Consider the following 15283-nt stretch of genomic DNA (forward strand, 5'->3'; position numbering starts at 1 on the left):
GATGGTTACATGCATGACGGTATGGGATGTTGTTCATAATATCAACCACTGGTTTGTTTTGCCTGACTTGGTTATGTACAGGCAGCCTTGATAGTTGCTGAATGTGGCATATGATATTAAAAGAAAAGAGAAAAAGAACATTAGCTGAACTAAACGTGAAATCTGACTGGTGATGATTTCTATGATGGAATGTTGGTCCATAGCAGAAACAACATGGCTGTGTAGGCAACTTTTTGTTTCAAGACTGGAGAAACTTGTATGAGAATACAGGTTAGATATTAATATTTAAACCGATTCTCAGTCATAGTCTTGTAATGTGTTGTGACCAGGAGTTGAAATACTTGATTCAGGAGATGCCCTTGAATAGATGTTGCAGAATAAACACATTGATAAGGAATACACACACTGTGGAAGAGATAGAATGTGATAAGAACACACACTGTTGTGAGAGAGGCAATGTGATAAGGACACACACTGTTGTGAGAGGAAATGTGATAAGGACACACACTGTTGTGAAAGAGGAAATGTGATAAGGACACACACTGTTGTGAGAGGAAATGTAATAAGGACACACACTGTTGTGAGAGAAAATTTGATAAGGACACACACTGTGGAAGAGATGGAATGTGATTAGGACACACACTGTTGTGAGAGAGGCAATGTGATAAGGACACACACTGTTGTGAGAGGAAATGTGATAAGGACACACACTGTTGTGAAAGAGGAAATGTGATAAGGACACACACTGTTGTGAGAGGAAATGTGATAAGGACACACACTGTTGTGAGAGGAAATGTGATAAGGACACACACTGTTGTGAGAGAAAAAATGTGATAAGGACACACACTGTTGTGAGAGAGGAAATGTGATAAGGACACACACTGTTGTGAGAGAGGAAATGTGATAAGGACACACACTGTTGTGAGAGGAAATGTGATAAGGACACACACTGTTGTGACACTTATTGTTGGAAGAGATAAAATGTGATAAGGACACACACTGTTGTTAGAGAGAAAATGTGATAAGGACACACACTGTTGAGAGAGAAAATGTGATAAGGACACACACTGTTGTGACACTTATTGTTGGAAGAGATAAAATGTGATAAGGACACACACTGTTGTGAGAGAGAAAATGTGATAAGGACACACACTGTTGAGAGCAAAAATGTGATAAGGACACACACTGTTGTGACACTATTGTTGGAAGAGATAAAATGTGATAAGGACACCCACTGTTGTGAGAGAGGCAATGTGATAAGGACACACACTGTTGTGAGAGAGGATATGTGATAAGGACACACACTGTTGTGAGAGGAAATGTGATAAGGACACACACTGTTGTGAGAGGAAATGTGATAAGGACACACACTGTTGTGAGAGGAAATGTGATAAGGACACACACTGTTGTGAAAGAGGCAATGTGATAAGGACACACACTGTGGAAGAGATAGAATGTGATAAGGACACACACTGTTGTAAAAGAGGAAATGTGATAAGGACACACACTGTTGAGAGATAAAATGTGATAAGGACTCACACTGTTGTGACACTATTGTTGGAAGAGATAAAATGTGATAAGGACACACACTGTTGTGAGAGGCAATGTGATAAGGACACACACTGTTGTGAGAGGAAATGTGATAAGGACACACACTGTTGTGAAAGAGGAAATGTGATAAGGACACACCCTGTTGTGAGAGGAAATGTGATAAGGACACACACTGTTGTGAAAGAGGAAATGTGATAAGGACACACACTGTTGTGAGAGGAAATGTGATAAGGACACACACTGTTGTGAGAGGAAATGTGATAAGGACACACACTGTTGTGAAAGAGGCAATGTGATAAGGACACACACTGTGGAAGAGATAGAATGTGATAAGGACACACACTGTTGTGAAAGAGGAAAAGTGATAAGGACACACACTTTGGAAGAGATAGAATGTGATAAGGACACACACTGTTGTGAAAGAGGCAATGTGATAAGGACACATACTGTTGTGAAAGAGAAAATGTGATAAGGACACACACTGTTGTGACACTTATTGTTGGAAGAGATAAAATGTGATAAGGACACACACTGTTGTGAGAGAGAAAATGTGATAAGGACACACACTGTTGAGATAGAAAATGTGATAAGGACACACACTGTTGTGACACTATTGTTGGAAGAGATAAAATGTGATAAGGACACACACTGTTGTGAGAGAGGCAATGTGATAAGGACACACATTGTTGTGAAAGAGGCAATGTGATAAGGACACACACTGTTGTGAGAGAAAATGTGATAAGGACACACACAGTTGTGAGAGAGAAAATGGGAAAAAGGACACACACTGATCAAAAATGAGGGAATAATTGAATACTTTTCAGATGATGAATGTGAGGAGTCCATGATTTGTTGGTAGAATGATAAAACTGACTTTAGAATGTGTCAGCTGAATGGTCTAATGATAAAATATGATACACACTCTTTTCTGCAGTTGTAGTCTCGAGGAAACTCTAAAATGCCGAAGATATTGTTTGGCATTAGATAAGTAGATAATCCATGACATGGTCATATCACAGGAGAATTAAGTTAGACGGAATCACACAGGGATTAAGTTAGATGGAAGCTCTTTGTTTCACCCTCTGTATTTTGATTTCTGTCATTCATATTGGATAACCAAGAACATTTACAGAGCGTAACAGGCAAATTTTCTGTTTTTTAACCTATTATCAAAAATATATTAATATAGTTATGACTGTCTACAGATTACAAAATCTAGCATTTAAGATACAAAATTTACTTTTGAAATTTGGAATTATATATTATTTCACTTTAGAAATTGAATTTTTCAGTGGATGCTTTGTGTATCTTTGACCTTAAGAAACTACTTTGTTCCATCGTGCTTATTTCTTGTGATATGTGCAATGTCATGTGACCGCCCCATCCATTCTGCATGTGAGTGTGCTCCAATTGTTTCTGATTAGCTCTCGTAGCCCTGTTTAGTTCAACTGCAGTGGAGATAGAAACCTCGGCATGACATGGCAGACATCTTGGAAGAATTTTGCAACCTTTCTACAACTTCCCATTCCTGTTTTTGTCTAAAAACCTGCAATTTCATCATCCTATTGCTTATATATTTGTATTTTTTTAATTGAAAAATCACTTTTTGGTATGGTATCATTAATATTTTCAACTCTTGAAATATTTGTTTGGATTGTGATACAGGTTTAGTTTCCTATCTGAGCTACTTCTTTTAATCTGGTTTTCACTGATTAAAAAAAAGCATATTGGTCAGCTTGACTTCCATGTGAACCGTTAATTTCTGATAATTTGTTTTTTTAGTGTGTTCTGGCAGAAACATCAAACTCTTCCTTTTCTCCCCCGAATGATTTTGGTGATGAAACTTTGCTTTTGATTGAAATCTGATTGTAAATATTTTGCATACTTATAAAATTGATAGAAAAAATGCATTTCATAACATCGTCACAGATGTGTGATTAAATTAATGATATGTTTATTTCATGGACCTATATGTCAGCTGAAATTGATTTTCATAAAAAATAATACATCATGCATTTATTTTGTTATTAAATAAAACAGTTGCAATATATTGGAATGAAAAGTGAATGTTTTTCACAGCAATCATTATATTTCAGCTGTTTGATTCATGAAATTTAATACAAAATAGAAACTCTAAAACATTATCTCTTCTGAAAGTTCATAAACGTTTACAAAAACTTACAATTTCATATGTGTGTCAAAGTATTGACTAGGGCATTGATTTATCAGCAGGCAGGGCAGAATTTACTTTTTTCCATATTAAATACTTTATAGATGCTGAAATGTTTCAGCAAATGATAATTGATTATCACTTCATAAGTTGCTCTGATATATCTGCAATTTGGTACTGATGTTTTTCAAGTCCTATATGCTACTCAAAAGAGGTTAAAGAACACCTGCAACCTGTTCCACAAAGTGATCTTAGTGCTAAGTTTATCGTAACTCCCATACTTTTTCATACATAGGCTTGCGATCAACGTAGCACTAAGATCGCTTTGTGGAACAGGGCCCAGATCTTTTCATATGACAATAGTTAATCTGTCATATTATACTACTCAAAAGAAGATAAAGAACACCCGATTCTACATATGATTTTTAGTTAATCTGTCATGTCATGACAGATTAACTGAAGTCATAAAAAAATCAAGTGTTCTTTAACTTCTTTTGGGTAGTATACTTTGTTGAGTACTTTTGTTTCAGAGAGTGTAGAAGTGTTGCAAATCTTGCTCCAATTTGTCTTGCCCCATGTGCCTCGATCACTGCAGATAATAGCACACTGACAAGCTGATTTTTCACAAATTTTATACATCATACATACTATTATCCTACAACACATATTTACTGTTCAATGCAATTTTCATACTATCTTCCTCAATACCTTTGGTACTTAAAACGCAACTGTACCATTGCACTAGTGCAGAATGGCAGCATTTTGTGCTACTTTCCCTATGACTAGTTTTGTAAATTGGATATTACAGTTTTCTATATATTTGGAAACAGCGGTAAGTATATACATGGCTGCCATTTCGGTCGCGATATGTTTACACCTCACTGTTTAAGCTTGGACTTAACTTTGTAAGATCTGGATGTGATGTTCTATTCATGTTTCTATCTTACATTTCGCATCAACTCAGAACTATTTGAAAAAGTAGAACGGCAGACATACAGTTGTGCCTTCAGGGTCAACTGAATCTGTTATTCTGTAAAGATCTTTAAACATTTGATTGAATCAATCTTTTACTTAAAAAATACCTTTAAGAATTCAGTCAAAATAAATTTAGACACTGGTCCTTTAATCTTTAGACCGTTGATGTTGAAGTATTTCATGATTTTTCAAATGTTTTGTATTAGAACTACTCCATTTGCAATATTTCTTTTGCTAGGTGGTTCAATAGTGACTTTGTTAAAGTAGTCATTGTTAATATGTTCATTGCAAAGAGAACTAAGTCCTACATCGAGATCTGTGTAGCTGCTGCCAGTTGTTGATAATTTGCATGTACATGCATGGTACTGCTTTCTGATGCTCAAGTTTTCAGTTCTTAAATACGCTATAAAATCATTTTAAATTTGAGGAATGATTTTTCAACAGCATTCTCAACAGCATTGTTGACGAGCATGAACTCTTTAAATTTTAATTATTTTAGGAAATTTATTTTTTAAAAACATAAAGCATATTTGTTTGACGGTAGTACATTGAGGTTTGTGTTCTTTTGGTTGAAACTAAACCATAGCCATTGGAACTATTCACTGGCTCAAACTACTGACAATCACTGTTTTCAACTTTTGCTCGCGCAATATAGTGCAATGGTATACTTGTGTTTTTTAGAATAGAAAAAAGGAAATTTCAAATAAGGATTAAACATTTACAGTGTATATGAAAACAAGCACTCTGCAAATACACAACTGTGTTTGGAATAGATAGTGACTGAATGCCTCTTATGTATTTATAATATAGATGTGTTTTGATAGACAGTGTTAGGAAAATGTCTACAGTAGAAAATTCATGCTAGGGCATTCATATTTTAAAAGATACTGGACAAACAAAGGCATTTCTGATTATTATGTCTCTATGATGACAAGATATAGCTGAAAAGATCCTGTTATTGTGTATAGGACGTGATTGGGCAGGTAAGTTGGAATGACTTATCTCCCTTTGGCTGAATTTGGCAGCCATATTTCCAGACATTTTTTTATCAAACATTAGCCAAACAACATTTTGTTCATTTAAAAATGATATCCATTGTTCATATTGTGAATAAAAAGTAATGTCCAGGCTCTTTTAAAGTGTGTGCTTGTTTTGTAGATAAAAAAATACTCAGCTGAATTTTCAACTTTTACTCACCTAAAATTCACTTTATGCACATTTGAAATGTTCCTTTTTTTGCAGCATGGGCATACAGTTAGTGTCATAGCTAGTTGTGGTTGATTATTATTCATAGCTTTGACACTCATATGGATCATGGAACATTTTCACCTCCTTGTGAGATTTAGAAGATAAAATATTTTCAAAATTATCATAACCTATACAAATTATCATCTTGACATTTTCTCGAGATGATATAAGAGGATATATGTGCGACATATTTGAGTTTCTTATAAATTGAACAGGCAAAAGAAATTGATTTCCTGTCATCAAATATATTTGTGAAAACATTCCATAATATTTATTTCATTTCTATATTTATTTCAGCACTGCTACAGCAGACACTCATAGATTAGACTTTCAATTTGCATAAAATGTCACTCAGTATAAATTATGCTATTCTAAATGAAAAAGTTTGATGAAAAAATAACTATCTGCCCTGTAGACAAATCTGTAGAATCATTTTGACATTGAAAGAAGGTTGAAATAACATAGCCCCATGGTGAATTATGATTTGTTTATTTCAAATGTAAAACTATTTTAGATAATATAATGATTTTCAAGTATATTAAACCTGCATGCTTCGGTAAGGGGTTGTCCTGTCTGCTTCTGCATACTCAAGTCATAGTCATACCTATAGTATGCATGATGCATCTCAAAGTTCCAAACTAACTCTGATACATCATCTTGGAATAATCAAGCAACAGTTCTTAGCAGGTATCGTGGACAAGACGAAATATGGTGTAAACATGTTTGTGTTTGGATCTGTGATACTAACAGTCTGTGTTTTTCTCTCCACGAATTGAATGTCACAGGACGTACATCGTGCGCTGGATCCGCGACACAAACATGATCCTGGTGGTGGCAGCTGCCAACTGCAGCTGTGGAGAAGGGGATGAAACGTCCATCACTCCAGAGAAGATTAAATATATCCTTTATGTGGTGTGCCTGTGGGTATTCTGGGTCAGCATCGTTCCCAGTACCCCATGCTTGTTGTAATAGATGACTAAAGAGGATTGGGTGGTCCGAATAGTCCCAGTACCCCATGCTTGTTGTAATAGATGACTAAAGAGAATTGAGTGGTCCATATAGTCCCAGTACCCCATGCTTGTTGTAATAGATGACTAAAGAGGATTGGGTGGTCCAAATAGTCCCAGTACCCCATGCTTGTTGTAATGGATGACTAAAGAGGATTGGGTGGTCCAAATAGTCCCAGTACCCCATGCTTGTTGTAAGAGCAGAGTAAAGAGGATTGAGTGGTCAAAATAGTCCCAGTAACCCATGCTTGTTTTAAGAACAGACCAAAGAGGATTGAGTGGTCCATGTAGTCCCAGTACCCCATGCTTATTGAACAGCAGACTAAAGAGGATTGAGTGGTCCATATAGTCCCTGTACCCCATGCTTGTTGAACAGCAGACCAAAGAGGATTGAGTGGTCCATATAGTCCCAGTACCCCATGCTTATTGAACAGCAGACCAAAGAGGATTGAGTGGTCCATATAGTCCCAGTACCCCATGCTTATTGAACAGCAGACTAAAGAGGATTGAGTGGGCCACATAGTCCCAGTACCCCATGCTTGTTGTAAGAACAGACTACAGAGGATTGGGTGGTCCAAATAGTCCCAGTACCCCATGCTTGTTGTGAGAGCAGACTAAAAAGGATTCAGTTTCCCTTAACACTGATCACATTCAGAAGAGGAGAAGTGTAAGCGAGTGTCCAAACTGTCACATCCACCCAGACAGACAAAGTGTTACGACTCAACAATAGAGGTAAGTGAATTTCAGACTTGGAGCTGATTTCTTGTGCCTATAAATAGGGGACCACCTCCATAGTCTAGTGGTAGAGCGTTCACCCGGAGAAAAATAGTTTTGCTCTATTTTCAGGGTGAATTAAAATTAAACATTGCATGTTAGTTATATCTCATTTTATCGTCTTCAAGTAGACAGACAGAAATATGACAGAGTGCTGCCTTGTTTCTTCACTTGATGAAGTTATTTAGATGCAGTCATTGTTATGATTGTTGATTGTTGACAATTCATAGCTAAGCAGTGAAATACTTTTGCTCTTGAATCAACATCCTATCAGAATGAATCTTTTGAACAAGTGTTTGGTAAAGACCTATGTTAAAAAACAAGGCAGACCTCTAAGTGTTTAACTAAACGAGTTTGATAGGCCTGGATATGTTTAGCCAATTAAGCTTGATAGGCTTCAATGTGTTTAACTAAAGGAGCTCGATAGGTCTTGATATGTTTAGCTAAAGGAGGTCAATAGGCATCAATGTGTTTAACTAAAGGAACTTAATAGGTCCCAATGTGTTTTACTAAAAGAGCTTGACAGGTCTCGATATGTTTAGCTAAAAGAGGTCAGTAGGCATCAATGTGTTTAACTAAAGGAACTTGATAGGTCTCGATATGTTTAGCTGAAGGAGCTTGATAGGCCTCAATGTGTTTAACAAAAGGTGCTTGATAGGTCTCGATGTGTTTAACTAATGGAGCTTGATGAGTCTTGATATGTTTAGCTGAAGGAACTTGAAAGGCCCCAATGTGTTTAGCTAAAGGAGCTCAATAGGCCTCAATATGTTTAACTAAAGGAGTTCAATAGGCCCCAATGTGTTTAACTAAAGGAGTTCAATAGGCCCCAATGTGTTTAACTAAAGGAGTTCAATAGGCCCCAATGTGTTTAACTAAAGGAGTTCAATAGGCCCCAATGTGTTTAGCTAAAGGAGTTCAATAGGCCCCAATGTGTTTAACTAAAGGAGTTCAATAGGCCCCAATGTGTTTAACTAAAGGAGTTCAATAGGCCCCAATATGTTTAACTAAAGTCAGTCAATCAGTCAATCACAGTTGTATTGAAGACAGTATTCAACATGACAAGACAAGTACAAGAGGTATCTGTTTTGGCCAAAAAACAGTGTAACTTGATTGGACACCTACTTTTGGTCTGGTGTGTCAATCGAACATGACTTGGGTAGTGACCATATACACTGATAATCGATAATGATAAGAATGTCATTCACCTTCTCTAAGACTTGTATGTTTTTGCAGGAGGGTAACACGTGTGGAGGAAGGAGGCATCGAGTATCATCACTACTTTTGGCGCTACTGCTTTTAAAAAGTTTTCTGTCCTAGCAAAGAAGGAAAAGGCAAGAAGTTAGCCAGGCGCCATCTTGGATACAGGAATCTTGATAATGGCTGAAACACAAGAGCGTACCAACAAGAGTTTGGCCATGGAATACATGCCTCATCCATCCCTACTGAGTCCATGTCAACACATTCACAACAGACCCTCGTCTAGCTATCCATGGATAATGTTGCCTGTACATCTTCAAATTTGCTGAGGATCAACAAGTGTTTTTAAAGTGATATTGTAGCCAGTTCCTCAAGTGTCAAGAAGTGTTGACGTGTGAACGTAACGGATGTTTGTTATAGCCAGCTGTTGTTTTTGCTTGATTCTTCAAGAGTGGAAGGATATTTGCATTGAAATAATGGAAACTAATATAAAGAATCTATACCTGATTTTGTTAATACTAATGATATATTGTTTAACTATACCTGTTCAAGATGATTGATCTTCAAATCAAGTGATGTAGTTCTCCAAAGATCAACTCTTTCAGTTTCCATACAGACTGCATGCATGCTTAACTATAAGATGTTTCAACATTCATGAAGTATGTGTGGATTATAGTCCTCTATGTGGATAAATCAATGTCAGGGTCATTCCTGATGCCAAGGTCTTGTCCCCAAAGCGGATATTACACATTTACTGTATTTGTGTGCAAGGAAAAGCAACATTTTGGCAGGATGTGTTCAACACTGCTGACTAAGAGCTTAGAAAAGTCAGATTTTGTCAAACAATTGGCCTTCCATAATGTACATACTGTAAAATTGTTGTTTTTATTCACTGAGCCTTAATGAGGTGATGATTTCTGTGAGGACGTTAATATTAGGGATCATGGACCTGTAGAATGTTGGAAAGAAATGTTATTCTTCTTCAGTGAGGAATCTGTTTGGGGCAGTCACTGATAGTCTAGGTGTATGTTGGAGGGAACACACGCAGGATGTATTGACCTGTTGCTTGATTCATCGATGAAGCCTCGGATGTATCGACCTGTTGCTTGATTCATTGGTGAAGGCTTGGATGGATCATCCTGTTGCTAGATACATCAAAGAAGGCTCGGATGTATCAACCTGTTGCATGATTCATTGGTGAAGGCTTGGATGTATCAACCTGTTTCTTGATTCATTGGTGAAGGCTTGGATGTATCGACCTGTTGCTTGATTCATCAATGAAGGCTTGGATGGTTCAAGGTGTTGCAAGATTCATCAAAGAAGGCATGGGTGCATCAACCTCTTGCTTGATTCATTGGGGAATGCTTGGATGGATCAAGGTATTGCTAGATTCCTCAAAGAATGTATATATGCATTGACCTGTTGCTAGATTCTTCGGGTAAGGCATGGATGGATCAATGTATGTATAGATTCATCAAAGAAGGCATGGATGGTAGTCTAGGTGTATGTTTAAGGGAGCACATGCCTGTTGCAAGGTTACCAAGGAAGTCTAGGATGCATCGAACTGTTGCTGGATTCATTTGGGAAGTTTTGGATGAATCAAGGTATTGCTAGATTCATCAAAGAAGGCATGGATGCACCGACTCATTGCTTGATTCATTGGGGAAGTCTAGAAGCATTAATCTGTTTCTAGATTCATTGGAGAGGCTTGAATGAATCAACCTGTTGCTTGATTCATCTAAGAAGGCATCGATAATAGTCTAGGTTTATGTTGGGCTGAATACAAGCCTGTTGCTAGGTTACTGAGGAAGTCTAGAATGCATTGACCTGTTGCTAAATTCATCAATGAAGGCATGGACAGATCAGCCCGTTGATAGATTCATCAAAGAAGGCATGGGAGCATCGACCCACTTGTAGCGTCACTTGTAGCGTGATTGATCAAGGGGAAGGCTTGGATGCATTCATCTGTTACCAGACTGCAATCAGAGGACATTGATGAAGTTCTCAGTCGTAGGAATGCAATGGGAAGAAAGATATTTCTCAGACACAAGCTGATGTTTTGACCAAGTGGAGAATGCAGTGGGAAGAAAGATATTTCACAGAGACAAACTGATGTTTTGACCAAGTGGAGAATGCAGTGGGAAGAAAGAGTTTTCACTGAGACAAACTGATGTTTTGACCAAGTGGAGAATGCAGTAAGGAGAAAGATATTTCACAGAGACAAACTGATGTTTTGACCAAGTGGAGAATGCAGTGGGAGAAAGATATTTCACAGAGATAAACTGATGTTTTGACTGACCAAGTGGATAATGCAGTGGGAAGAAAGATATTTCACAGAGATAAACTGATGTTTTGACCAAGTGGAGAATGCAGTAAGGAGAAAGATATTTCACAGAGACAAACTGATGTTTTGACCAAGTGGAGAATGCAGTAAGGAGAAAGATATTTCACAGAGACAAACTGATGTTTTGACCAAGTGGAGAATGGATTGGGAAGAAAGATATTTCACAGAGACAAACTGATGTTTTGACCAAGTGGAGAATGCAGTAAGGAGAAAGATATTTCACAGAGACAAACTGATGTTTTGACCAAGTGGAGAATGCAATGGGAAGAAAGATATTTCACAGAGACAAACTGATGTTTTGACCAAGTCGAGAATGCAGTAGGGAGAAAGATATTTCACAGAGACAAACTGATGTTTTGACCAAGTGGAGAATGCAGTAAGGAGAAAGATATTTTACAGAGACAAACTGATGTTTTGACCAAGTGGAGAATGCAGTGGGAAGAAAGATATTTCACAGAGACAAACTGATGTTTTGACCAAGTGGAGAATGCAGTGGGGAGAAAGATATTTCACAGAGACAAACTGATGTTTTGACCAAGTGGAGAATGCAGTGGGGAGAAAGATATTTCACAGAGACAAACTGATGTTTTGACCAAGTGGAGAATGCAGTAAGGAGAAAGATATTTCACAGAGATAAACTGATGTTTTGACCAAGTGGAGAATGCAGTAAGGAGAAGTATATTTCACAAAGACAAACTGATGTTTTGACCAAGTGGAGAATGCAGTAAGGAGAAGTATATTTCACAGAGACAAACTGATGTTTTGACCAAGTGGAGAATGCAGTAAGGAGAAAGATATTTCACAGAGACAAACTGATGTTTTGACCAAGTGGAGAATGCAGTAAAGAGAAAGATATTTCACAGAGACAAACTGATATTTTGACCAAGTGGATAATGCAGTAAGGAGAAAGATATTTCACAGAGACAAACTGATGTTTTGACCAAGTGGAGAATGCAGTAAAGAGAAAGATATTTCACAGAGACAAACTGATATTTTGACCAAGTGGATAATGCAGTAAGGAGAAAGATATTTCACAGAGACAAACTAATGTTTTGACCAAGTGGAGAATGCAGTAAGGAGAAGTATATTTCACAGAGACAAACTGATGTTTTGACCAAGTGGAGAATGCAGTAAGGAGAAGTATATTTCACAGAGACAAACTAATGTTTTGACCAAGTGGAGAATGCAGTAAGGAGAAAGATATTTCACAGAGACAAACTGATGTTTTGACCAAGTGGAGAATGCAGTAAGGAGAAGTATATTTCACAGAGACAAACTGATGTTTTGACCAACTGGATAATGCAGTAAGGAGAAAGATATTTCACAGAGACAAACTGATGTTTTGACCAAGTGGAGAATGCAGTAAGGAGAAAGATATTTCACAGAGACAAACTGATGTTTTGACCAAGTGGAGAATGCAGTAAGGAGAAAGATATTTCACAGAGACAAACTGATGTTTTGACCAAGTGGAGAATGCAGTAAGGAGAAAGATATTTCACAGAGACAAACTGATGTTTTGACCAAGTGGAGAATGCAGTGGGAAGAAAGATATTTCACAGAGACAAACTGATGTTTTGACCAACTGGATAATGCAGTAAGGAGAAAGATATTTCACAGAGACAAACTGATGTTTTGACCAAGTGGAGAATGCAGTGGGAAGAAAGATATTTCACAGAGACAAACTGATGTTTTGACCAAGTGGAGAATGCAGTGGGAAGAAAGATATTTCACAGAGACAAACTGATGTTTTGACCAACTGGATAATGCAGTAAGGAGAAAGATATTTCACAGAGACAAACTGATGTTTTGACCAAGTGGATAATGCAGTAAGGAGAAAGATATTTCACAGAGACAAACTGATGTTTTGACCAACTGGATAATGCAGTAAGGAGAAAGATATTTCACAGAGACAAACTGATGTTTTGACCAACTGGATAATGCAGTAAGGAGAAAGATATTTCACAGAGACAAACTGATGTTTTGACCAAGTGGAGAATGCAGTGGGAAGAAAGATATTTCACAGAGACAAACTGATGTTTTGACCAAGTGGAGAATGCAGTAAGGAGAAAGATATTTCACAGAGACAAACTGATGTTTTGACCAAGTGGAGAATGCAGTAAGGAGAAAGATATTTCACAGAGACAAACTGATGTTTTGACCAAGTGGAGAATGCAGTGGGAAGAAAGATATTTCACAGAGACAAACTGATGTTTTGACCAAGTGGATAATGCAGTGGGAAGAAAGAGTTTTCACAGAGACAAACTGATGTTTTGACCAAGTTGAGAATGCAGTAAGGAGAAAGATATTTCACAGAGACAAACTGATTTTTTGACCAAGTGGATAATGCAGTGGGAAGAAAGAGTTTTCACAAAGACAAACTGATGTTATTACCAAGTGCAGAATACAATGGGAAAAAAAGAGTCAAGGTGACAGCTCTACCAACTGGACTGACTTCCCACACTTCTGCTTTCAACATGTTCAAGGTGACAGTTCTACCAACTGAACTGACTTCCCACACCTCTGCTATCAACATGTTCAAGGTGACAGTTCTACCAACTGGACTGACTTCCCACACCTCTGCTATCAACATGTTCAAGGTGACAGTTCTACCAACTGGACTGACTTCCCACACTTCTGCTATCAACATGTTCAAGGTGACAGTTCTACCAATGCTGGACTGACTTCCGACACTTCTGCTATCAACATGTTCAAGGTCACAATTCTGCCAACTGGTCTGACTTCTCACACTTCTGCTATCAACATGTTCAAGGTGACAGTTCTACTGATGCGGGACTGACTTCCCACACATCTGATCAACATGTAAAGGACTTAGTGACCGACATAGATAACAGATGAAGTACAGGTGAACAATTGCTGGAACTGAGGTGAACCAACAAGCCTATTTCCAGAGGTCTATGACCGGAGCTCTGCTATGTGATGGTGCAAGACTGTTTGTGAGAGGAGGATCACTGTCTCTGATTCAAGACTAATGTCAGTTCTGGAGTCTTGGCATGGTCATGTGATGGTGCAAGCAGCTTTGTGATTTCCTGGCCGGAAGACACTTATGATGAATTAAGTCATGCACACAAGATGAAGATGAGCCTTGCAGACACTCTGAAGTGCACTTAGCATTACAAACACCAAAACAGACTCTGCAAAACATATTTTGAACTGAACACGCAAGTTGAATCGATTTGCAGGATGATCCATTATTCATCCTGTAAAGTGATGACAGAACCAGACACACTGCAAGTTCAATAGTGTGAATATCCTAATCAAAGTGTGCCACCGAAAGAGGGCCATGTTGTACAATTAGACATTCACAAGGACATGGGATTGAAATGTGTTTTGATGTGGCTGTTTCAGCTCTATACCCAGCATGTAGGGTTGTCGTTTACATGGTAACATAATGAGCAGGTTAAACTCGCTGACTATCTAGAGAGTTTCATGGATATTTTGTTTTGTTTTGTTCCTCACTCGGCTCATACATCCATTTCTCCATTTTGATCCTTGAAATCAGGGTTACATGAGGGAAACAATATTTGATCCTTGTAATCAGGGTTACATGGGAAACAATATTTGATCTTTGTCATCAGGGTTATATGGGAAATAATATTTGATCCTTGTAATCAGGGTTACATAAGAAACAATTTTTGATCTTTGTAATCAGGGTTACATGGGAAACAATATTTGATCCTTGACATTAGGTTTACATTGGGGGAACAATATTTGATCCTTCATATCAGGGTTACATGGGAAGGTAAATATTTCTGCAGCTAGCTTGACATGGTGAGTTTTATTTGTTGTAAATCATTCTGTTAGATCAAACCAGATTTCAAATAAATACCTACGAATTACTCTGCCAACACAATGTGAAGTTATAGTATATTTCATTGAAAATCTATCTTTCACTGTATTCAATTCTAAGCCTTTTCAATAGAGAATCTCCTGTTCAACCTTTCTGTAAGAGTAATTTCTTATTGTAAGAACACTGGCAGATACAGCAGATTTAATCCT

The 15283-nt window shown here is 37.6% G+C and overlaps 1 protein-coding gene and 1 long non-coding RNA gene across 2 annotated transcripts in view; both read left to right on the plus strand.

Moving 5' to 3' along the window:
- Nucleotides 1–6913, plus strand: part of LOC124136412 (voltage-dependent calcium channel subunit alpha-2/delta-3-like) — a 320630-nt gene extending 313717 nt beyond the window's left edge. Inside the window, exon 34 of the mRNA XM_048401558.1 lies at nucleotides 6730–6913. Coding sequence (XP_048257515.1) covers nucleotides 6730–6913 — 184 coding nt within the window. The remainder of the gene's footprint in view (nucleotides 1–6729) is intronic.
- A 687-nt stretch (nucleotides 6914–7600) lies between these two features.
- On the plus strand, nucleotides 7601–13458 carry LOC125383211. Its single transcript, XR_007222703.1, has 2 exons — nucleotides 7601–7683; nucleotides 8959–13458. It is a non-coding gene; the product is annotated as an uncharacterized LOC125383211 (long non-coding RNA).
- Nucleotides 13459–15283: the final 1825 nt, after the last annotated feature.

The sequence above is a fragment of the Haliotis rufescens genome, unplaced genomic scaffold, assembly GCF_023055435.1.
Source record: "Haliotis rufescens isolate VD_foot unplaced genomic scaffold, xgHalRufe1.0.p SCAF_22, whole genome shotgun sequence".
NCBI classification, from domain to species: domain Eukaryota; kingdom Metazoa; phylum Mollusca; class Gastropoda; order Lepetellida; family Haliotidae; genus Haliotis; species Haliotis rufescens.